We start from the raw sequence: 26,373 nt of genomic DNA, 5'->3' as shown, positions 1-26,373 counted from the left end.
ACCAGCGAGTTGAGCGTTGAGTTGCCGCCGCCAACACCAACACCAACACCAACACCCACGCCAACGCCTACGCCCACGCCCACGCCCATGCCGGGCACACTAAGTCCAAAGCCAGGGCTTGAATGCGCCGGCGCAGCTGCCAAACTAGCCGAGTTGAGATTATTGCTGACACTGCTGGAGACATGGGGTTGGGAGCCATTGAGATTACTACTGTTTGGGGGTGTGGTATTGGTGCTGCCGAAGCCGCTCATTATACCCGCACCGTTAGCAACACCAACGCCGCTGCTGGCGCTGGCATTGCTCTCATATTATGATGGTCATGCGTAGTGTGGATAGGAGCTGAGGTGGGGCGCTACATGCGAGGGTGTCACATGGCTCATGGAGTGCGGCTGATAAAGATTCGTGGCCGGACTGCCCCAGTTGCCCCAAGAAGCTGCCGTCGGAAAGATGGAAGCTGCAAGTACAAATCGGAAATTGGTTAAGAAACAAAACACATTTGGGCTTTCAGCTTAGGAGCGTACCCGAAGACGAGGTCATGCCATGATGGGGACTCATAAAGGAGCTGAGCTTGGCGCTATGATGATATGGTGTCATAAACAAGTCGCTCTGATACTTGTAGGTGGGATCGCTGGCCGCCGGCTGCGTGGCCGCTGCTAGGCCCTGGAAATCAAACTTGTAGGCATATCGCTTGCCATGCACCTTGGTCATTATATTCTTGTCGTAGTAGTATCTGCAAATAAAAGTCGAATGGCAAACGGTTAGTGCTGATCAGGAACAGCATCAGGGTTGCAATTTACGGTGGTTTACTGTGGGAAACACAAACAGAAGACAAAGACGCTCTCCCCAGACAATAAATAATTACAAAATAATGCGCGCTTTATGCGTTTTAAGTTAATTTGCTGACATTAGCCGATTTCAGACGTCCCCCAAGCTTCGCTTCTTCCTGCCTGCCTACACATCTCCCCCAACGCCATTGCAATTAAATGACAACGCCTTGTGCACAAACTCAAACAGAAATTTGCGGCGTAGAGCGCACCAAATTGCTTGGGCAGTCAGCCAAAGGATGCCGCTCCTTGGCCAGGGTAGAGTGATAATTTCACAACTCCAGACAAACGACTGTCCGAAACATTTTGTTTGCGCTTTGCTTGAAAGAACTGTTATTATGTTTGCCTAGCACGAGAAAGGAGCAAGGGTAACAGGACTTAATACGAATTTAATTTTTATACGAGAATTACAAAAGATGCAAGGATGCAGACAACATCAAATTTCAAATTGAAAGGATTTTTATACAAAAATCAATATTAAATTATTACTTAAGATTTAATTTAATTACATAAAAGAAAAATATTTAGATTGATTTCTTTGCTTAAACTTAGGAACTTATTTGGCTTTTCTCAATCAGCCAGTTTATATTATTGGGCGTAACTTAACTTAAAGCACAGCTCATTTTAATATTTAAAATTCATATAACTGACAGCTCGATTTTTTGTAGACGTCTTAAAATCTTAACCCTGTCATTCATAGATTTAGCGAAAAAAAAGACCCATTCTAGAATCTTAAACTACAGTTCTCAAACTTGAAATGAAATGAAAGTAGCAATTTGTCTTTATTTTTTTTTAACTAAAAATTATGTTATGCGTACCAAACATGCTTTTTAGTTTAAACTATTGGAGCTGCTCATCAATATAAGACTTCAAATTTATTACAGCTTTTTTAAAAGAGTAGATCAATGAATGTAAATTAAAAACAAAACTGACGCTGCAAGCGTTTTCAATGCATCAATGGAAATTACCATAATGCTTGCTGCTCGATAAAAAAAATATATTGTTTTTATTGTTACTACCATAAATTATGCCAATTAATGGCATAAATTAAAATCGAACAAGAAGCAGAGCTTTGTGGAATTTAAAGTGAATGCCTAACGGGACAGCAAACAATCAAAGCCAATCAATGACTGATGATTGGACATACACACACACAGTAGACAAAGCACACACAATCAGTGTAAAGAACAATCGCACAAAAAGGATTAAAGTGAAACCCATTTTGGCAGACAACAGTCGTCGTAGTGTGTGACCAACAAAAGGGCAGTTGGCTGTGAATAAACAAGGCAAATGAAGCATTAAAGCACTTGTGCTTGTTGTCTTTATGTGTGGCCAGGATCAGAGCGGCTGCTGCGTGTTAATTCGCACACTTACACACACACACACACACATAGAGTGCTCGCATTTCTTTGCAAACATGAAAGCAGAGACGTCAACGACAGCGCCAACTGCGTTCAATTGAGTTGAAATGTGCAAAAAAAAACAGCAGAATAAATAAAAATATAAATGTAGACAGCGGGGACAGGCAGAAGGACATGTCAATGCTTCCGCACATCAAAAAGGCTTTTGCCGAGCTTTGTTGCCTGTCTTTTTTTTTCTGCCTCAACACTTTACATTTATTTACATGTTCATTATGCATTGTGTGTGTGTGTGTGCAAATTGGCTGCTGAGCATGTTTCCACTTGAATTGTCAGCTCTGCTGCTGCTGCCGCTTCTTCTTCTTCATTGGCACTCATTGGCCAAGGCTATTGACGTCGACTGATTGCAATTGACAGCTTCAAGAAGCTCACACACTAAAAGGGTTACACACATATGTCTGTATGTGTGTATGTGTGTGTTTTAACCATTTACCGTCGCTTAAATAGTTCGTGCATATGTTGCTGACAATTTTACGCAAACTTTGACAGCAGGCTATGCCAGCCAAAGCTAATATTAAGGACACGGCCAGTGTGGGGTTGGAGGGGTTGAAGTAGGGGGCGTTACATTAGGCTGGGCAAACAGGCAATTAGATTCCATTGCTTTGACCAGTTTTATTGGATTTTTGATTACATTCGCCAGCGCAGAGCGATTTATTATCGAATTTATGTGCTGCACGACACGCCCACACAAATCTAGTCAGCAGTACGTACTTTACTTTTTTCATTTTTTGGTTGATTTTCTGCACATTTTGTTGTTTGATTGTTGGCAGAGCGGCTAATCAGTCGCTTGCTATCGCAGCAGAATCAACTTATGTTGCTTAAGCTCGAGTGGCTTGAACTATTGATGAGCTCGTCAACGAATTGTGCAGCTGGCAGCATTTTATGGCAGTCCGAGATAGCAACTAATTAGGCTTAGAGCAACCCTCAACAAATCAAACAAAACATTGCACTTACCTCAAGGCACGACTGAGCTTATCGTAGTTCATGTTTGGCTTGGATTTACGTTCGCCCCAGCGGCGTGCCACCTCGTCGGGATCGGTTAGCTTGAACTCGCCGTTGGTGCCCTCCCAGGTAATGCAGGCGGCATTGTTGGAGTCCGACAGCAGCTCGAGCAGAAATTGCCATAATTGTATCTGTCCAGAGCCTGCAAGTGAGACGTAATATTTACATATTATACTATAAATATATTAAGGCATTTAATGTTAGTGTTTTGGCTGCCTAAATGTCCATCAAAAAGGCATATCCTTTGGCTCTGCCGCTGGACGCCTGCAAACAGCAAATTAACTCTGAACTGTTGGATATATGTCTGACCCCTAAAGTAAGCATTTTGTGGCATGCAAAAGCGCCATAAAGCATTTCCGCAACGCCGAGCACCGCCCCACTCCGAGCCAACAAGCAGCTCTAGCTGCCACTGGCTGCCTCTTTATGTATGTCGATAAATTAGTGGAAATGCGCCACCCGCTAGGAGCTTAACATACAAGAAAGATGGAGACTTTATATTCTGTTGGCCTATCGAATGCTGTAGCTTAGCTCAAGCATATCAGATGATGCTATAGTTGACCTTTTAGCGTCTGCCGCTTCTTTTGTGTTGAAAGCTAAAACATTTACAAAATTATGATTATTATTGCGCATTGTGTTGAGGATTCGACACGCATTCAGCGCAGACATCATAAATCGCTTAATCATTTGGCAATTAGGCCAAGCCCCAGCACACAGTCGCTCTGTTTGCTGTCAAGCGAAGGCAGCGCACACGCACACACACACACACGCACACGCACATGTATGTATAAAAAAAGGACACACGCCAAGAGCTGGGGTTGCAAACGCTTAAATCTGACAGCAGTCAGCAGTGTGTGAAGTTGAGTTTGAGCTCTGACTCTTGGTGGTGGTGGTGGCTGCTCCTCGCCCTTAAAGCCAACTCGTGTGTGTGAGAACATCATGAATATTGCGTTAATTGCAAATCATGGCCAAGTGAATGTGTTAAGTGCCAACACGATGATGACAAGGATGAATGATAAGTTCAGCAAAGCAGCAACCAAGGCGTGGCTAAGCAATTGACATGCTATTAAATATCAAACAATAGACCACTACTACTAAGCCAACTTTTGCTTGCGCAACTTTTGCTAATTTTTTCATAATTTTTTGCTGCCCTTTGAGTTGTTAATTTATTAAGCAGCTGCAGCTGGCCACAGGCCACAAAGGCCACAAAGGCGTTGAGCGCAACACTAAAAAATGTTAATTTAACAGCAGAAAAAAGAAAGCAAATGCGGAAGTAATTAGCTGAAGCTATAGCAGCCACATTTCTTTGATATGCCGACTGAGGCTGCACTTGAAGCCAACGGCTTTTTAATTACAAACAAGTTTTTTGTGACTGGGCAATTATGCCACGAGCCTTAAGGCGCTGCCCCCCATCCCGCCACATCTGCCTTGCGACCCTTGCGGCTACCCCCAGTTAGCTTAGCTAGTTTTAGTTCGTTGCTTGCTTTGTACACTAATTCTAGTTAGTTGGCTGTATCACTCGAGCCGGCGGTCGACTTGGTTGCATGCACAAGTTGCAGCTGCACGGGACCACATGCAAATGAGCTCCGGCTCCGGCTCCGGCAAGTGTTGGCCAAGCAGCGCCTGCAGTCGGCACCGGACTTGGCTAACAAAGCGGTTCCGTGTCGAAAGGAAGCCATAATTAATCAAAAACAGCATTTTTGCCACCCAAAAAGCGAAAGCGCACCACACACACACACACACTTATATATATATCCATGTGTGTGCGTGTGTGTGTGTCATGTGAGTTTTCTCAGTGAGCTTTTGGGTTTCAGCTTGAAGTTAAAGTTTAGCGGCAGCTTGGCAACAGCCTAAAACTAAACCGCACAACAAACAAAGCTGCTAAGCCAAAAGAGCGAGAGAGCACTAAGCACAAGAGCGAGCTAGCTAGCCCAAGTTAGAGCGAGTCCAAGCACATTGCAATGGCGCTTGATTCGTGTAAATGTCGCGCCGGAAAATGTTGGGCGTCTGGGTTTTTATGCTAATTCCGCTCAAACGCCATGTTTATGGGGAGTCGGGCAGGCGGCAGTTGGCAGGCGGCGGGAGAAGCATTTGGATTGCTTTTTGGGGGGGCACAGCGTTTGCCAGCAATGGCGGACGCGCAATCAATACAAAGCTATTGATTTCTTTGGCGATTTGAAATCAAGGCAGCGGCTTAAAGTTAAGCAACATTATTTAAAATTTAGTGAAGCTTATATACAACAACTTTTTTATATTGCCCGCCTCAAGCAAAGTGTGTGAAAATAATTTTAAAGAATTGCTAGATAATTTATCAAACTTCTAACTGTGCACGCCCAGTTTTTAACCCTTTTGGACTTTCTTATGTGCAGTTGTAGGCGCGTGCGACGCTGCGAAAGTCAAAAATGAAATGGCAAAAACTGTAAAAACAATTGAGTGGTCACGCCCACTCTGACACGTACGGCAAATGCGAATAATAAATTTCCGAAATGAAAGCACCTTTCGCATAAATTAGAAAACTGCACCCCCCAAAAACAAAAGCCAAGGGTTCAGCTGCATGCAATGGGTTAATTTGTTTAGGGCGCAAGCGAGTGACTAACGCCAAAAGACTCGAAGCTGAAGTCGAATCTCGGCCAGAAATTGATATGATAATATTATGCAGCACTCGCCAGGGCCAAGCCGCCTGGCCCGCGTGCCACGGCACGGCACTCATTTCGTTTTTGTTAATCAAGTTAATCTAACACTGTACTTTATGCTTTTGTGTTTCAATGTAGCCAAACTTAAAACCGAAACCAAAACAAAACTAAAACACTCACCTGAGCTGGCTAGTCTGCTGCTGGTGGGTCCGAACATTTGATATGGATCTGTAAGCACAGGGTTGGAAAGACATTAGTTATTGTTATACGCTGGCGCTGGTTATTTACTGTATGCAAATGTTAATGAAGGGCCTGCCAAAACGGAATACGTTTCTTACTTTATTTTCATTTCAATTCGTTCTTTTTCTCTTTTTTGTTTTTCTTATGTAGCAAAAGAAATGCGCGGGCAAGTTTACGTTTCCGTTGATGAAATGAAATGCATTACCAAAACTGCACTTACACACACTACATGTATGTATGAGTGTGTGTGTGTGTGTGCTTCATTTGTGCGCATTTGTCGAGAGCACTCTCACACACACATGCAAGCTCACACTCGAATATCCATTTCACTTATTATCCGGCGCGCGCTTCCTGCATGCGAAGAGGCAGCCAAAAGCTTAGCATACTCTCAGGCGCTCAGCCAGGCAAAAGGTTACAAATGTGGCACACACACACACACATACACAGCTGCACACACAATGCAGCGTCTGATTGCAAGCAAGACGCAGGCTCCAGCACAATTGTCCATAATTCGCATCATCCAAACGAAGCAGCCCTGGCAGCAGCAACATTCATTGTTTTGCCAACATTTCTGCGCATTGTTCATGCGCTCTCCCTTTAATACGCCAAAAAAAAAAATAAGAAGGAAAAAACTCGCGTCCGACGGCAACATTTTGTGGCACGCGTCTTGCCGCTGCACGGCCGTCAAATTTGACAACTGCATAACAAATAATAAAAAGCTGAAACTGAAAGCAAGCCAAGGCCTTTGAGTGCGTCTACGACTGCGGCTCTCTAATTGAGAATCCTTTATGGCATTTCAATTGTTTCCATTACGCTTCAATACATTTGTATGTACGTAGGCTGCCGCACTTTTGCTTCAAGTGGCATATTTAGGGTTTTGATTTGCGACAGTATTTCTGAATTTCTCACTCGCATTTTAAAGTGCCAAAGGGGGGGACGCACGACTGGACTGGACTGGAACGCTAAGTGGACTGCATTGAGTAGAAGTATTTGTTTCAATGCTTCAATGCCTCAAGTGCCACTTGCAGCGTGCGCACATTTCGCTTTACTTTTTATTTTATTTATTAGTGTGGCCAACAGGAGTTTCGATTTTGCGCTTTCAAATGCTCGCTGGCTGTTTATGTTTGGATTTAGGCTAAACAATGTGGCACGTGAGCTCGAGTACCTGCTCTTAATACGTTTTTAATGGCACAAGCACAACATAAATCAGAACTGAATTTGTATATTTACCAGGTTGCCGTAGTTGTGTATGCGGATCATGTTTAATACTCAAGGCATTCGAGCTGTAGCCTGTAAATAGAAATGAAAACAACATTAAAAACGAAAGTTTAGGTATTGACAAAGCATTTGGTGATTCATTTTTAAATTGCCAAATATTTTGATCTTAATCTTTCCACGAAAACATGCAAATTTGAATAATTCGAAGAATTTTGTTTTGAATGTTATTCAAACGAATTCAATGGCGCTTCAAGCGTCGCTTCATGCTAATCTAAAAACTATAAACTGATTAATACAGATCCAATGAACTCTGTCTTGTCGACCTTAAAAACTAAACTAACCACTTTAAATTGTGTTTTATTTTTTCATTCAAGCTGTCACCGACTACGTTGTTGTTGCGATCATGCAACACTTGAATAATCAAAGGCAATCATCAACTCAACCGCAACACCAACATTATCACAGAGCTGTCATCAAAGCAAAGCAAAGCCACAGCCAGCGGCACTAGCGCTGTGATATGAGCAATGTCTCTTACATTTTAATGGAATATGATTGCAGAGCATGGAAAACAATGCCCGCTGGCAATAGAATTTTAAAACACACACACACACACACTCAAGCACACAGTGCGATGAGATCCTTCAATGCCCGCCAGCGACGAATGTCAAAACGCGTTGAAGTTGTGGCAAACTTCACGCTCTATACAAATTAAAGCCACAGGCAACGGGCGGGTGGGCAAACGGACATGAAGCAGCACCGCCCGCTGTTGTTTTCGTTGTCACTTATTGTGCGCAAAAAATACAACAGCAACATCAACATCAACAGCAACAACTACAACAATAGCTCGCAGCTTAGAGTCTGAGTGTCTTTTCATATGACATTTTTGGTTTTGCGCTTGGCGTGGCCACTCAACTGCGAAGAGCACAAAAGATGCCCGATTGCATTCGAGCTAGCTCAACGGGTGGCCATGGAGTATTGTCTGTGGGGTGGGGCTGGGTGTTAAAGAAAACTTTAGCTGCACGATTTTGATGTCATCAGCGAGGCCAAATGCGTGCAGCCAAGCTGAAATTGTTGTTAAAAAGCGTAAAACGTTTTCCAAATTTTCACACTCAGCCTTCCAACGCCTCGAGCTGATCAGCAAAGTGTCTGTGTGAGTTTGTTGTGGCTTGAAGTTTACTTTGTGCTTGGCTTGCTATTAAGTGCACTAATGAGCAGCTTAGTCAGAGCTACCAAGTGTTTCACTCTGAAAGTCAAAGGCATACCCTAAGCTTGATCTTACGCTTCATTGCACTGTGAATTGGTGTAAACCCTTCGTTCCTTTCACTGGCGACAACACGTGTAGGCAACACCTTAACGGCTGCTTAGTCAATTGGCAGCTCTATTGATGCTTGTCAACAATAATTTTGTATGCTTCACTGACTCTGGGTCGCGTGACTTTTGTAGCCATGTCTCTTGCATGCTAATAAGCTTCTATTTACATGTGTGATTTATCTATTGAAGTTACAAGTGTCATTTTGCCAATAAACCTATAAGGATAGCCATGAAGCAAGGCACCCTTCAAACTTTCGCAAGTGGAGAAAACTTTTTGAGTAAATTTGTAAAGTAAAGTTGCGATTGCCAATCATTAAAAATATTCTTTGAACTAAATGTAATGATTATATAATACCCAATTGAAATATTAATTGTAACGACTACGATTATAAAAAATAATTTCAAAATAATTTGGAAAGACTTAAGATTATTAAAAAAATAAAGCTTCAAAGTCCATACGCTATATGTTGATCACAAGTTTGAGTTGGTATAACTTGTATAATAAGAACATATATTCTGATATTTATATTTGTTTTGTAGTAAACTGATCTATATTATTTTAATTATCTACTAATATTTGCAAAATTGAACAAATCTTCTGTAAATAATTTTATTTTTATTCGTAAATATTTTGTATTGTAATCATATATTTAAGAAACTACAAGATTTTGTTTAAAAAGTCATTATTACGAAAACAATAAAAATATATACACAAAATAAAAACAGAAAGCTATCAGCACATACAAAATTTCTCAGAGATAGGATCACCTAGTGCGTGGCAATATAATCTCTGTAATAAATTAAAATTTAAAATTAAAAATATATATTATATATATATTATTTTTATATAAAAAAAAAAATCAAATCAAATTAATAGCTATTTTGTTGAAGTTTTAATAAGATTTGATAGCAATATAGCGCTTAAACACAAGAAGCTTATAAATAGTATTATTAAATAGAGATTAGAGAATATAAAAATGCCTAATGCTTGAAATATTTGATTCTATTCTAAATCGTTGAAGCTTGAATATCAATTATTTGTTTCTGAGCACTTTAAATATGAATATGATACGATCTTTTTAAAAACAAACACATCTTAAATATTCAGATTTATTTTTATAAATATTGCAGGAATCTATGTAAGATGGACTTCTTTACGTCTCTTCAATTCACCTTATATATACATATATATCTACAATATTGTATATTTTATCAAGAGTGTAAGAAACACTTACCTTGCGATTGTGTGGAGCTGTGGGAGCCCCACGACGATTTGTACGAAGAATCTGCAACGAATAGAAAGAGATCAAAATATTTAATAAATGTGTGTGTGTTTTTTTTAATGAATACAATGAGGAACATAAGTATTAATATCTACATATCAATAAATATGAGCTGTGCAGCTCTAAAGATCATTTTTGCTATGTATTTACTTGTATTCCATGTGGGATTTGCCAGCACCGACGGCCTGGTGGATTCACACATTGCCCACTCACCTGCGAAGAGCATTGAGAAATTGCTAAAGCTGCCCGTGGAGCGTGACAAATAATCAGCGGATGACTTGATGTCAAGCATTGTGGCAGCGTCGGCGACCGCCGGCGGTGCACAGAGGTAAGCGCTAGCCGGAGCCGGAGATGGCACCGGAATGGAGCTGCTGCTCCCGCTGCCGTTTGCTGATGAGGCCAGAAATGCAAATTGCGCTTGTTTAGACACGCGCTAAATTGGTTGCCGGCGCAGGAAACTAATAACACACACACAGATACAAACACTGATACACAAAAGGTGCTGCAAACGGAGTGGAGTCCAATGTCAAAAACCGGGCACTCAATTGAATTTATTTAAAAAGCAGCGACGACGACGTTGGCGTTGAGCGCGCGAGCGAGCGGCGGAACAGGAAAAGGAACGGGAAAAGTGACGATCGGAACCGGTTACCGTTACCGGACACCTCGACTTCCGGCCGAACTTTCCAATGCACTTTGGACCTGGCTTTGATTTTGACGAATATGCTCACGCTCTCTATATATGTGTGTGTGTATATGAATACGTGTGTGTGTGTGTGGTGTGTTGTGTTCTTGCCACTGTGAGAGTTTGCGTGTCCAACTGATTTATATGTGTCAATCAGGGGCTTTGTTTGGAGTTTAGCAAAAACGCGTATACGCAGCGTAGAACACTTGCATTCACTAGATTACTGGTTGTAGCTGTATTTTGAGCAGTGATACCGGATTGCGTCCGATCTGTGGCACGGCAGCGTAACAATTGATTTCATTCCGTCGTCAAATCGCGCATATCCTGCCAAGCTACCGGGCGCGCTGACGTCGCACAACCAACCCTCAAGCAAACACACACACAGTCACACACACACAAAGCAGGACAGCAGGCGCAGGCTCAGTCCTCAACTATTGTGGGCGTGGGGTTGAGTGGGTGGTTGCTTGACTGTTGGTTGGTTCGTTGGGTGGGTGGTTTGCCCACGATTGCTTTTGTGTATCTATCTGTCTGGCAGCGCATTCTATGTGTGTGTGTGTGTGTGTGTGTGACTGTTGCTGACTCTGTTTAGCGCCAGCGTCGCTGCTGTTGTCCTTTATGCGCCAGGATATACTTAGGTTATAATCCACACCAAAATGCAGCCACCCCTTTTCCGTTGAAACACCAATCAGCGTTGAGACAAGGTGTGGCCTAACTTTTCACACACACACACATACACAGATACACACACACACGCGCGCACAGAGGAAGGCAGTGAAAGCTTTTTGCAAATGGCTTTATGCGTACTTGTTGGGCTTGTTTAAAAGCGATCTGCTTTTTGCCAGTGCCAACAAAAGCTCAACATGTATTCAGGCATGCACACACTCTCTCTTACTCTTGCTCTTTCTCTTTCTCTTTCGCTGGTGCTTTTTGGTAGGTGGTTACCGTTTCCACTTGACTAAGAGCAAGTCACTGCAGTCACAGCTATGCCAAAAAGCTTGTGAGCCTGTAGGTTCGTTCGCTCGCTCGCTCTCGTGGGCAGGCGCTATTGCTCTCTCAGTTGTGGGTAGGCCACTCGTTGTGGCGCTAACGCCGACGTTGCCACTGACACTGGGGCAGCGGCAGCGCTCAGAAGTGGCAGCGCCTTTTTAGTGGGTGACACGAAGCAACAAGGACGGATGTATTATCCACTTCCTTTTTCCTTCCACCAAACACAAGGATATTACCGTTTCGTCGTTTCGCCTACACCAAGCGACACCCACGCAAAACGCTTGGCCGCTGCGCATGTGAGCGTCTCAGCTGACAGCAGCAGCAGCAGCAGCAGCGGCAGCGGCAGTAACAGAGGCTGAGACTGAGGCAGACACCTGAAAACAATGGACGTCGACTGTGAATTGCAACTGAAATCGACAATAGTTGTTGCCCACCGCTGACAAAGGCGGAGAGGCGTGGGCAGCGTGCACCTACACGCATACACAATACGTTGTCTGTGTGTGAGTGAGCGTTGACTTTGACGTTGACAGTGACGTTGACGTCGCTGCTGCTGCTGCAGTTGCTCAAGTGCAATTGTAGCTACTACTGCTCCACCCCCAACAGCAACAGCAACAGCCACAGCGCTCTGAAGCAGGCTATGCAAAATGTCTGCCACATACATACACAGAAACACACACACACATATGCACACATACATACTTTGACTGCTGCCTGGCTTAATTAATTTTTGGAATTCAATGAAATTGTTTTTGCCTCTGCGCTCAACTCGTTTCGTTTCGTTTCGTTGCTTTTTGCAAATGCTGCCCCTGGGCCATGTGTGTGGGTGTTAGTAGCTCTGGCTAATCCACAGGCGTCAACGTACAAATTGCTGCTGCTCAAATATGCTTTCCTATTTTTTTTTTATCATTCCCTCTGTAAAGTTAAAACAAATTTTCGCTTTTCGCACACCAACAAAGTTTTGCAAGTCAAGGCCAACGCAAAGTGTGGGGCATGAAAAGTTGATTGTGTGTGTGTGTTGTGTGTTGTGAGTATGTTATGTTGTGCCTTGCTTTGACGTAGTTTATTTCATGGCGGTTGCTTTCAACTTTAACCATTTGCCATCATAAGCTCTTGGGCAAAGTGGGTGGCTTATAAAGTTCTCTTACGGATACACACAAAACTTTTTTAAGGCAGTACATTAACAAAATATTTGTTTAATATGTTAGTAACTACAGAACAGAAATTGTTTTAATTAAAGTTACTTCTAACTCTTTAACTCTTTTGCCTACACCCAGACACTTTGGAGAAATACTTCTATTTTGATAGATCGAAAGAGCTATCAATATTGTGTGAAGCAACTCAATTTATGTCGTACAAAAATTTCCAGATATTCTAGTCAGAAATCTCTAAAGGCAGATGCTAAGAACGCGAGAGATTTTATATAATAAAAATGATTTTTATTTTTATTTTTGAAAGTATAAATGATTAAAACCCGATCAGCAAGCGTAGATTCTTTAACTTTTATTATAAAAATCAATATAGAAATCCAAATTAATAACTGGCAATTTTTTGACTTTGTGTTAAAGTTTTGTTGTTAAAAGTGTTAACCATTACGGCTCCTGACCTACTAAAATAGAAAGCTGTGTGACCCTAAGGGATTTTAGATTCATTTGGCATCGATTTTACGCTGCTCAGAAAGTGTTTGCGTAAGTTTTAGACAAATTTAATAGCACACCTCGTTGGTAACTAATTTTATAGTTATGTATAACTCAAGGAGAAATACTTCTATTTTGATAGATCGAAAGAGCTATCAATATTGTGTGAAGCAACTCAATTTATGTCGTACAAAAATTTCCAGATATTCTAGTCAGAAATCTCTAAAGGCAGATGCTAAGAACGCGAGAGATTTTATATAATAAAAATGATTTTTATTTTTATTTTTTGAAAGTAATAGTCTTTGTTGCATATCTCCAAGGTCTTAATAAATAAAAGCTCCAAATTGTGTATACGTAATTAGGACACATATTTAAATCGTTCAACCCGCGGAATTACTTCGTAATTTTTATTATAAAAATCAATATAGAAATCCAAATTAATAACTGGCAATTTTTTGACTTTGTGTTAAAGTTTTGTTGTTAAAAGTGTTAACCATTACGGCTCCTGACCTACTAAAATAGAAAGCTGTGTGACCCTAAGGGATTTTAGATTCATTTGGCATCGATTTTACGCTGCTCAGAAAGTGTTTGCGTAAGTTTTAGACAAATTTAATAGCACACCTCGTTGGTAACTAATTTTATAGTTATGTATAACTCAAAGTGCGTATATATGTGTGTGTGTGTCTGTAATGGCATTGCAAATAGCTAATGGCATTTCAAATAGCTAAATGGCAATTTACGGCTCTTTGCTAGCTGGCAGCAAAGTAAACTCTAGAACTAAATTTATTTAGCGTAGATGTTTGCCAGGCCTGGGGTCCCTTTCTCAAAATACTTGTATATGCGTGCAGCTGTGTGTGTGTGTGTTTGTGTTTTAATTGCATTCATTATTTAATTTCATTTTCACGCTTTTGGCGAAACTTTAAATTAATTTCTTTTGTTGCGTAGCTTCCGCCATTTTGCTACGCCATTTTGCATATACAGCGATTGCCAAGGAGGCGAAGGAGCAGTAGCAGCAAAGAAGGAAACATTTCCGTTACGGCGAGGCGTTTAGGCTGCGGTTTATAAGACGCTTTTACTGCCACACCCCCCTAAAAGGACTTCAGGCACTCAGTCAAAGCGTTTTATGGTTAACCGAAGGTGAAACTGTTTTTATTAGATATGCGTCAGCTTCGAAAACGCAAAAACAAGCACATTGTGCGCACTCCCCCGAGCCCCCGCGTCCAGATACTAAGCTGCTGGACATTTGTTTGTGTGCAGCCAAAAGTCAACGGAGCGTCAAGGCAAACATGACAGCAGCTAGGACAGCGTCGGTCGGGATGGGGAGGAGTGGGCAAAGACATTGAACATATTGTTTGGCCTGGGCAACCACCAACATTTGCAGTTAATAAGAAACGCAATCAGCGCTGCGATTTGTTTTCTCAAGCTCAATAAAGCAGCCCAACACAGAGTGAGTCCAAGAAAGAGAGAGGCAAAGAGCGAGCGAGAGCGTAATGGAGACTGTTGCTAATATAATGCGCACCAGTGTGTCTGTGCAATGAAAACAGACTGCCTACAATAACAACAAATACACGCAAGTCTCGCTCACTAGCTGCCCTGACACACGTGGCCATTAATGACGTATGAATGATGTAACACGCGACGCCAGCAACAACAACAACGACAACAACTACAACAATGTTGAAGCGGCACGTGGCCAACTGGCCGAGTTGCCTGCAGCGGCATGACAGCCACATTCTACTTTGTCCAAAGGGGCTGCTTGTGACTTTCGTTTGACTGCTCCTTTCTTGGCCAACGTGGCGGGTCTTTAATGTGCAGCGCCTGCCTGCCCATTGCTCTTTTTGCCTGCAGCGATTTTTATTTGCGCTGCCAAAACGCGTATTGTTATAATAAGAATCATAAAAATACAATGCTGCTTGCTGTGTGTGCATGTGTGGGTTGAATATTTGTTAATCAAATGGGCGGTAACAAGCAAAAAGTGGCAGCACATAAATCAGCTTTGTATTGACAACACTTTGGTGTGTGGGGGCAGTATTGTAATGGAGTATCGAAAGTGTTAAAGTTGCCATTGATACTGGTAAACATAAAAAAAATCAGTTGCTTTTGTTGTTTACTATCTAGTAACTTAAAGGGATGAAAGCTTTAGTTGCTCGGGTACAGTTTTGTTTAAGTTCTAAAGTTAATACTCTGTTTTACATAAATAAGAAAGAAAGGTAATAAAAAAATGCAATTGATATAAAATTGTAACTAAATTTCACATATTTGAATATGATCACATAAAGTAGAGGGTAAAAAAATTAATTTGTTGCTTCACATCCAGAAAAAAAATGTTCAAATACCAGTTAATTTATAAAAATACTTTTTGATTAAAAGTTTTTTTTTCCTGATAAGCTCAATAACGCAGATTTTATTAAAATTAAATTCTTATTTATCTTACAGTGAATCTCTAAAACAAACTAAATAATTTATTTTTAATCAGTTGGGTTTTGCAACCACAGTGTGCAAATTATTTAATTATTTGTTCTTTATTATCATACTAAAAGCCAAAAATAATCTTATGTAGAGCTCTCACGTATTTTGATTTTATACTTGTATAATACTTATTTTCATGATTACTCAAAAAGTTGTAGTACACTTGTAAAAAGGAAACTAATAAATTAAATAAATAAAACTTAACTAAAGGAAAACAATATAATGCTTTATGTACTTTTAGTTTCAAGTATATAATTGAATAATATGCAATAGTGTTTGGAATGCAAGGAAGTATGTCGTTACTATTATTTTTTTAATCACTGTAAATTAACTGATTAGGTTCACCATGGACTAATTTGAAATGATTAAATTAAATTAAATGACTTTTCCTCCAAAGTATAAGATATTTCCAATTGATTGAATTTGGATATACTGAAAGTATTTCTAGGTTAAATTAATTTGAAAAATAAATAAATTTAACACTCCATAAGCTTCTCATTAATTTGAAATTCATATATCAAATTAGGGATTATATATTACAGCTGCTGTATATGCATATCCATATTCTTAAGTTTTCTTTCAAAAAGTTCGCAACACATTAACCAATCAGCTACATTAAGTTATCTTGTTATCCTCTATGAAATTTTCCCACCGCAACCACAAAGTTTTCAAAAACACACCCAGAAGCACAAGCGAAAGTGAAAATTGTAATGAAAACAAATTATGAACACGAAACAAACAAGCAAACACTAAAATCAACAGCTATAAAAATGAAGTGAACAAAAAAAAAAAACTAACCCACGCTTAACATATTGAAAGTGTCCTGGGCGGCAGTGTCCCTTTTGGTTATCTAACTAAACAATGCGTGCTATAATTGCGCAATCGAAACTGCTGGGAGAGAGGGATGGGGAAGGTGAAGGGTGTGCGCGACTCCGATTACCAGCGGCTAACTGCAGCGTTTGACTTGTTTGCAGACAAAAAGTTTGAAAGCTAGCATATTCACACGCCGCCGCCCAAGCCGCCGCCGCCACCCCAACCACTCAAGGGCCAATGACAACAAACAGCAAACAAACAATTAACACGCAAAGGGGTTGGGGTGGCGGCCAAGGTTCACGTGACTGCAGCGCTCATAAATTCTGTCGGTTTGACTCGTGCGACCCTCGCTGTCAATTGCCCAGATTGACTTTTTAGCGTTTTGGCTGCAGCTCTCACGCTGCAGTGCAGCAGCACGTGAGTTGTGTCACTTGAGATAAGAAACGGAGGAAAAAAATGCCAAACCGCGACACTATAAATTGTATGGGCCTCATAAATTCAATTGACAACTAAATTGCAGTCGCTTGGCCACCGGAGAAGCTTCGACACAGCCACCTCCGGCTCTGGCTGCGCTACGTTTCCGGCAGCAAAAGGTGCAAACGTACCTCGAGCTGCTAGTCAGAGTCGTTGGCTCTGGTTTGCTGCTGCTGTTGTTGTTGTTATTGCTTCTAAACTTTCAAGTGCGCGTGATTTTTGATATTCCATGTCGGAAGCGGGTCATTTCCAGCGGCATAAATCACAATGACGCCCAAGCGGAAGGCAACTTGTTGCTTCTCTCGCTTGCTTGCTGACACTTTAGTTTTTCTTACTTTTTCTCTTTGTATTTTTTAATTATTTACAGTTGCAAATTGCTGTTGTTATCTCCTCGAAATCAATGCACAAAACTCAAATTAGCAACATTTTCCAGCTTGTTGCCGTCATCATCGTCGTCGTCTTTAGTACACTAGCGCTGTGTAGGCAGCAGCAACAATAACAACAATACATTGATTTATGAGCAACTCGTGCACAAATCTCGGGGGGGTTGCCATAATGAATTGACTGGCAGTTAAGTGAACCGCGAAAAGGGCAATGAATAAAAATATTTGGACATCAATAGGCACACACAGTCTCACACATGAGCGCCTGGGAAAACTTTTTGCCTAGCGCTTGACTTTTGTGAACCAGGCCAAGCCCAAGTCATGTTTGGTCAACAAAAAACTGCGAAATTATTTTAAATATTAATAAATTCAGCACAAGCGTCAGCGCGCGAAGCCGTCAGAAGGGACAACAAACAGCCTAGCACCGGACAAGGCAGAAGGCAGCGTAAAAGGACGCGAACGCCAGTTGGCATAGCAGCATTTTCAATTTATTTTCACAGCCTGCAACAATTACGACACCAAACGAGAAAACTGGGCGCAGAAAAACAAAATAAATGAAACAAACTGTGCGCAAATGAAATCAGAAATTAAATTTGAAGTGAGCAAAGCATACGGCGCGGCGCTTGCAGTGAGGTGAGGGGCGTGGCACGGTAATACGACAAGCTGACAACGTGGCGCACACAAGTGTGTGTGTGTGTGGGCGTCTGTGAGTGGGTGTGGCAGGCCAAACACCCGCTGAGTCAAGTCCTACACGTGGGTTAGGGGGGGTATGAAAAATGTTGGCAGATTATGCGATTAACTTGAACATTTTGCAAGCGATGTACTCACGATAAGCGGCAGCAACTGCTGACAAATGTCACAAGTTTGGAATTTAAATTATTGAAATTATATACATAATTGTTATACAATATGAGTTAAGGGTTGGCAGACTGGGCGAGCTTAGAGCAGCAGCTTGTGCTGATTAAAAATACATACATAGAAATTCAAGCGCAAATTTCAGACTATTTTCGAAATGATAATAGAGCAATAACTTTTTGAGCTTATAGTCAAAAATAGGTTGTTCAAATTATTATATTTAAGCAATTTATCTTTGTATATAAAAATAGACGTATGTATTTCTAAAGCGACCAATAAGTTAGTTTGAAATTATTAAGTTTGAAATGCAAGCATTCTATATTTACTTTATTTATTGTATTACTTGTGTTTCGAGATTTCCAAACCAAACGAGCCCCAATGAATAAAAGTAAACTGTATTTTACTTTGAAACATACCTATTAATAAAAGTAAAATGTATTAATTTCCTCTTAGATTGTTTTTACTTTAAAGTTGAACATGTGGCTAAATAAATATTATTTTTAGTTGTACTTAGTTACTGAAATCTGCGATGATTTTATTCAAAAAAAATAAAGGTAATCGTTTTAATGTATATCTCAATTATGTCAACAATCTTTTGTTAATTGAAGAAATTTCAAAGCTTAGTATCAATAAATGGAACAACTTTTGTAGTTTACTACTGGACGCGTTTATAAAATTGTTCTGTTGAAAATAATTGGAATGAACAATATTTACATTTTTTAAATTAGTTTGAATACTCTCATATAATCTCATGTAATCAGTAGTAATTGAAAGAGTATTAACTATTATTTTCCAAAAATAATTTGTCCGATATTATCAAAGCCTAAAATCTTCTGTCCTACTAAACATATGTTGACAGATATTACTTTCTTTTAATGATAACCAATTTTGCAACTCTAATTGCGCTAAATACAATATTTGAAATTATCTCAAGATAATATATGAGCATTTAAAGTTAATCAAGCAATTAACGCAATCCTTTATTAGTGCTCAACAGACTGTTCATAAATAAGCGCTCACCGCTCAATCGCCTCACACGCTCTCCCTGTCCCTGTCTCGAGCGTTACCCTTACCCATCCTTCCTACCATCCATCGACCACTGTGTCAGTTACGCTGTCAACGACGCGTGCGCCCTAATGCTCTTCACATAACATTTTGATCATTTTATGATCTGTCGATTAGCTTCATTGTTGTGCCGGCGCATCCCGCAACCCTCAAGCTGGTTTCAGTCTATCTCTATGTTAGCCTGTAGGGTTGAGTGAGCGTGTGAGCAACACGCTTAATAGGATTAGCGCTGAAGAGCACTTAAGAGTCAAATTATCAAAGGCCAGTGGCGAGTGGCAGTGGCACTGGTGGTGCCCAGTACGATTGTTGTGACTATTGCGTTCTGTATGTTTACAGTAGCAAGGACATTCAATTGTGTGCCAATTGTTTGCCAACTTTCCCACTGAAGTGTCCTGCTGACAATGAAGTGCGCTCCCAGGCGCATTTTGAGTCATTTCAGGCGTAGATTATGTGTATTAGTCAAGCTTAAGGTATTAAGTCAAGTGGTGCACACACAATTGAGACATTAAAACAGCAACAGCGCCCTCTATTGCTGGGTGGACTCAAAAGGTGGTTGCAATCCTGACTGAAAGCTGTCAAAGCTTAGGCAGAGCTTTAACAAGGACATTTGCTTGTCGCAAATATAAGCAATAACTTTTCACTTTTAGACAGATTTTTAATTGAATTAAAGACTTACACAGTGCATTGGAGCCAGTGGCAGGACCTGTGCTGCTCTTGCTAACGCTCACGCCGGAGCTGGAGGATGAGCCAACACCCGCATGCGTCGACGTCGTAGCGCAATCCAACGTTGATTTTTCTGCAAGCGAAGCATAAACAAACAATTTAATTGCTTTGGCAGCACAAATTCGCGCACTCAGCGCGCCACGTTTTGTCTTTTGCCATGGTTTACTGCTAGAGCATAAATCTGAACATGGATAATTGTCAGCGGCGCGCATCAAAACTAGCCTGGCTTGCTTTATTTATAGCCAAAATTATGGCCATCTAGCTGGTAGCGTCGTCCAACCAGAACGCAAAGGCGACACGCTACGGCGCACGCCACCCCGAGTCACCCCCGTGCCAGGACATGACAAGTCCTGTGAACCGCAAAGCGCATAATCGCGAGGGTTGTCACTTTGGCTGACAACCAGCAACAGTCATGTTTGTTTAATTGCCGTAAATCTTTGTTTGATGTAAACAACAATAAGCCAGCGCTACACAAATTCGCAACGCTTGCCAATTGAAATGTCAAAACGAATCCTGATCTGGATCTATAGCATGATAATAGCTGTACTCAAATTATCACGCTTCGCATGCTTTTGGTAACGTGACTGTGTCATAATTGAAATGCTCCTGGGAATAAAGTTCAAAGGAATTCACTTCTTGCTCCTAACTTTAATGTCTACAAAGCTTTAAGGCTTCAGAGTAAATATTGAAGGATCAGAGAATTAGATATGGAGCCTGAGATTTATAAATAAAAATCGAACTAAAATCAAAATTCAACGACTTCTATATAAAATAAAACCAAGAAATTAAAAATTTAGAATTTTGTTTAAAGGATGTACGGTATTTATGAGACTCCAAATAAAGGCAATCAGTATTTGAATTTACTCATAAAAATATGAAATATTTAATTTCACTTTGTTATAATAAGTAAAAATATTTTGTTTTAATTAAATATAATATAAGAATTATTTTGCTTATATTACTGAAAAACATAAAAAATAAACTTGAAATGAAATCTTTATTTTTCGACAGAAATAATTTTTACTTTACATGGAAATTAACTTTTATATCTTTAGTTTATAAATTAATAATAAAATATTATTTGTAAAATATTACTCCCTAAGATTATGGTTGACAGTTGATTTTTTTTTTATTTTATGGCATTAAAGATAGACATTTTTCTCTAATCCTTATACCCCTTACAAGCCAAAGCGAGACACTGGCTGCTTCTCCATTCTTTGACAACTGTAATTATTATTTTTTTTGTGCCCCACTGTGAGGCAAACATCTTTGAGCAAAAATAATGAGTTACGCATGACAAAGTCTTTTCATGGCAGCAGCAAAAAGGCTAATGCCAGTTGACAGCCAGCAAAAGTTGGAAAACAACATAAGCGATGAAAAAGACTCCTCTGCGACATAGAGAGAGAGAGAGAGAGAGAGAATGAGCTTAAAGAATTCATTTCATATTTGCTTGAGCGCGTTGCAGCTCAGCTGTCGGCCATTTTGTGGGTGGCACAACGTTGGCCAAGGACTCTGCTAGCTTGTCATATTGAAATCCTGCGACAGTTGAAAAGTCAGTGCAACCATATAAATTTGCAAAGAAAAAAAAAGAAATAGCGCCGAAAAAAAGTGGAAAAACTTTCTTATAGAAATAAGTGGACAACATGACGTAGGCGGCATAACAAACTCTTGTCAGGCACGCGATGAAATTGTGGACAGTGCATTGCTGATGTTTCTATTAAAGCCAGACTAGTGTGTCTGTGTGTGGGCCGCATTATAAGCCACATCCGCTGTGTCGGCTTAAATTGATAAATACGGTAAAAAGTGGAAAAAGAGCAGCCCCAAAAGGCCGCTGACGTTTATATGGATAATTCAATTTTGCTTTTTATAATTTTAGCTTACACTCAACTCTCTGTTATTTTTTTCATTTTTCTGTTACAACAAGCAAAATTATGTACATGGCTGGACGCGAACGTTTTTTGGCCGTTGTTTTGGCCATTAAATGTAACGAGCTTCGGGCATTTTTTGGCCAACATATGCTGGCTTTGGACGTGTTTAAATAAATACGCGAAATTTGCCACTTTTGTGCCACAACATTTTTATTTGTTTTGGTTTAGGGCTTCTTTTTTTCGTGTTTGCTAGCTCGGGTACTGCCGGAAGCGCAGGATTTGTTTTTCCGCCATGCCGCTGACATTTGTATGCTAGACAATTGCGAGAAGGTCAGTGGGTTGACTGGGTGGACAATTTGGTTAAACGGGTGGACATTTTGTTGCTAAACAAATAAATGTTTGTTTTGGGAATTTAGTTCAAAGCGATGTAGGAAGCAAGGCAATTAAATATAAAAGACAAAAAACTATTTGAAATATAATACAACAAATTAAATCGAAAAATGTGGAAGCTACAAATAAAAAAGGATAAACTAAAAAAGTGAAATGAATGCAATTTTATATTTTTCTATAAACTGCATTTATGTTTGTAGAGCTTAGAAATATATTCTACAAGTATCTTTTGCGACGACTCACCTGATCGAACTTTATGCTCGCCATGTGTGCTGCTAGTTGTGGAATGTGGTGGTGGCGCTGCAGGCGAGCTGACCACATCCAAGCTAGCTGACGTTAGCTGACCAGCGCTCGAAGTTATAACTCCATGCTGTGTGCCCACAGGTGAACAACCCGAGGGTGGCTGCAATGTATCCAGGCGATGTCTGTGCACGCCGCCGTTGCTGCTGCTGCCAAGCACTCCACTGCTGCTGCTGCTAACTCCATTATAGTTAAGCACGCCCACGCCCACACCCACACCGACGCCCACGCCCACGCCCACACCAGAGCCTGTATTGTGGGGCAACGATAAGCAATTGCCATTGCTGCTTTGCACGCTGGGCAGCGTGTCGAGTGTGTCTGTCAAGCGCTGGCTGGAATAGATGTCACTGTGGGTGTACAAGTAGAGTAAACGTTAGTGTCGTTAGATTGTCTGCAACTACTTGCCTAAAGGCGCTACTGGCGCCAAAGAAGCTGCTGCGATCCTGCAACGCTGCTTTGGCCTTTTCCACGCTCTGTTTCAACTGCTCGAAGGTGGACTGATGAAAGGCGATACGAGGTCCAGTCCGGTGAGCATTGTCCCAATGTCAGGCAGTCCTCGGTCTTAACCTGCGCCAATGTTGGCGGTGATACGCGCTTCAGATCCAGCGCCGTTTGATAGGAACACGAATTCTCGTACATGGCACGGCCCTGATTAGCCTCAAAGGCTGACTGTTGGCTTGGCAAAGGATTCCACTTGACTCTGCAGGCAAAAAGTAGATAATATGCAAAATGAATGCAGCTTTAAATTAACTCACCGCATGGCCAACTATGTAAAATAGCCAAGGGCCGTAAATCATAGACAAACAGTTTATAATTAATGACTGCAATTTTAAAATTGTATGCAAAGAGCAAACTAATTGCCAGACCCTGCCGCACTCAACATAATTAATAGCAAAGCCCAAAAAATTACAGACACTCTATGCATGTGTGTGTGTGTGTTTGTTATGGCATGCATAATTATCTGTCTTGTTATTTATTGTTGTATTGTAGTCCGAAGCACTTTTGCCTGCTGTAGGCTAACATTGCGTATGAGCGTTATGCGTGGGCGGCAGCCATTTGAGCGTGCATTTCTAATGGCAAACATGTACCAGAGCTACAACTGGGTGCAGCCCTGCAACTGATGTTGTTGTTGTTATTGCTGCCATTGTTTCGTTGCAGAGTCCAATGCAAATTTTTGCACACTGCAATCATCGGAAGTAACTGGATTTTGATTTATGCCAACGAAATTTATGCCACGCACAAACACACACACACACACGCACACAGACACATGCAGCTCAAGCTGTAACTGTCTAGCTTAAATTTGTAGACACTTTAATGTGCTGTCGCTCTTTTTTGGCCATTGATAAGCGCTATCTGCTTTGGACGCATCTACAAACAAGCACAACATCATCATCATCATTGCTGACATTATAAACGGCCTGCACACGCCTCGTTTATTATTTATTGTTGTGCTTTGGCTGCTGCTTCTACTTGCTTTACATGTAAGCAAATTGCAAACAGTCCACATCACGCAGCCATTTTGAAGTTATCGCAAATGTTCAGCGCGCGCGCACCGGAAATACAAACGGGATGCTCCAGTAGAGGGAGTTTGCCTGACGCGTGCGTGTCGTTCTATGAAGAGACTGCTTGCTACATTATATGTTTTTGCATCTACCCAGCATCTGGCAGCTGCTAACTGGCTAATGATATAATCCTCGTGTAGAGCTTTTAATTAACAGGATGAGGCCACACGCGTGCTACATGTAGCGGCGGCTCTTTAATGGTTTGTAAGATTTGCAGCGTAATGGGCTTGCTCTTCAAAGGCGTGGCCACTTTACACGCAGTTAAATTTTTGCTTTTTCTCTAGCAACTTGACACGCTGCACTGCTATAGAGCACTGATGAGCGTCCAGGGCTCTATAATTATCATGCTGTTTAATTTGTGCTTGCAAATATACGTAATTTTATGAATACTTCCGTTGGAATTTATAATTCAATTAGCAGAATGCATGTGGTGAAACAAAAAGCAAACTGTGATAGTTGAAAGAGCATTCATATCTGCATAGGCTATTTGTGATCAACAAAGATTTCCTTTAATACTAACTAGTATTTTATACAATTATAATTTAAAAGCTACTCAACTTAATGTAATATTAAAATTGTCTAATAAAATATATATAAAAATATTAAATCGTTAAATCATTTATGACATTTGACATTTATGACATTAGTGTTGCCTCTACTCATCTTTCTCAATTTTTGATTAAAAATAACTTAAGTTAATAAATATCAACCTCCTCTCTAACAAAATACAAATATAAAAAAAAACAAAATATTTGTTTTTAGTTTACATTTATAAAGCCCTAATGCATTTATATCAATATTTATAATCACTCGTATTTCTATTATAAGGATTTCAACAGTCGTGTGAATTAATATTTTGGCTTTAGGTGCTTTTGCATAAATTATAGGCACTTATAATTGATTGATTATTAACTAAATCCGTTAATGTTAAAATGGTCAAGAATATTTTTGATAATTATTTTCTCTTTAATTTAAGAACGATTAATTGTAAATTTTTAGTTTAACTAATTTTAAATACAATACTGATTTGTAATAATTTTTTTTACACATTCAATAATACCTTTAAAAAAAATTGTTATTCAGAAAATTGTTTCCGATTTAGCCCTTAGAAATTATTTTATTTCTGATATATATATGTATGTTGCAATTATGTTGTAATTGCCCTTTCGGGCAAGTTGATATTTAGTTATTCTAATACAGGCAAAATATTCTCTTCATTTATGCATTTTTCGTATTATTTTTTTATAGACATTATACAGATCAGACCTTACGCATCGACGTATATTCTTGTTTCAACGAATAATATTATAAACATATAAATATTACACAAAGTTTTGGCATTACTTTTCTTATTACAATCTATAAGTCTAATTGAATGAGTACCAACATCTGTATTCACTATAAGTTTCATGACTATAAACACTGTATATCACCGAGTTACAATAATATAAAATATATAAATCCAATTAATTTTAAGCTTTAAAGTAAATTTATTTTACACACAATAGACAAAGCTAAGCTCACCTCAGGATTATGCTGGTTACTGTTTTAATGCTTATTATTAATTAACACGCGATAAGAATTAAATATTTGTAAACACTGTTCACTTGACACTAATAAATTAAGCTTGAAGCTTAGTCAACTGAGTTGCTTGACGCCATTTTGTATGTGTTTCTTTTGATGCGTAGCAATTGCAAGGCGGAAATGAAATTATTGTCCAAAAATGGCGACAAGTGCGCAAATTGTTTGTTTAGTCTGTGGCTTGTTGCACTAGTGTAACGGATATGCAAGCAAATTTGTCACTGCGGCAAGAACATAAACGCGAACGGAACGCCGACGGCGGCGACGACAGCGGCAGCAGCGACGCGTCGCTGTGACATTTTTCTAGTTGAGTTGAGAGTCTCGAGTTTTTTGCACAGGTACCAGGCAGGCCAGGTCTAACGAAATCAAAAGCGGAATTTCAATAATTTCCGCACAGAAATTTCCGCAGCACACACACTTGGAGTAGCATATATGGCACACACATACACACACAACACAATATGGCAACTAAACTGCCACGCCTACTGTCAGCAGAGGCAAGCAACAAGCTGGCGTATTTGTCCAAGTTTTGTGTATTTGTATGTTATTTTGATTTTGATTTTTATTTGTATTTGACTTTGTTGTCTGCCCCTTTTTTTAGTATTTTTGGGTCGCGTTTCCCTGCCCACTTGGTCAGAGGTTTCGCTTTCGTGGCTTC

The 26,373-nt window shown here is 40.2% G+C and overlaps 1 protein-coding gene across 1 annotated transcript; it reads right to left on the bottom strand.

The window, feature by feature from the left end:
* Positions 1-295: 295 nt before the first annotated feature.
* On the bottom strand, positions 296-25,733 carry LOC108598041 (DNA-binding protein D-ETS-3). Its single transcript, XM_033293551.1, is given in 12 exon segments — positions 296-454; positions 522-730; positions 3,197-3,386; positions 6,055-6,102; positions 7,345-7,404; positions 9,879-9,929; positions 14,430-14,456; positions 19,965-20,084; positions 22,513-22,916; positions 22,975-23,075; positions 23,077-23,269; positions 25,659-25,733. Coding segments are annotated over 11 exon segments (1,479 nt in total). The 5' UTR covers positions 23,209-23,269; positions 25,659-25,733; the 3' UTR covers positions 296-317.
* Positions 25,734-26,373: the final 640 nt, after the last annotated feature.

This window comes from Drosophila busckii, chromosome 3L (assembly GCF_011750605.1).
Source record: "Drosophila busckii strain San Diego stock center, stock number 13000-0081.31 chromosome 3L, ASM1175060v1, whole genome shotgun sequence".
NCBI lineage: Eukaryota > Metazoa > Arthropoda > Insecta > Diptera > Drosophilidae > Drosophila > Drosophila busckii.
This window is presented reverse-complemented; position numbering and strand designations above follow the sequence as displayed.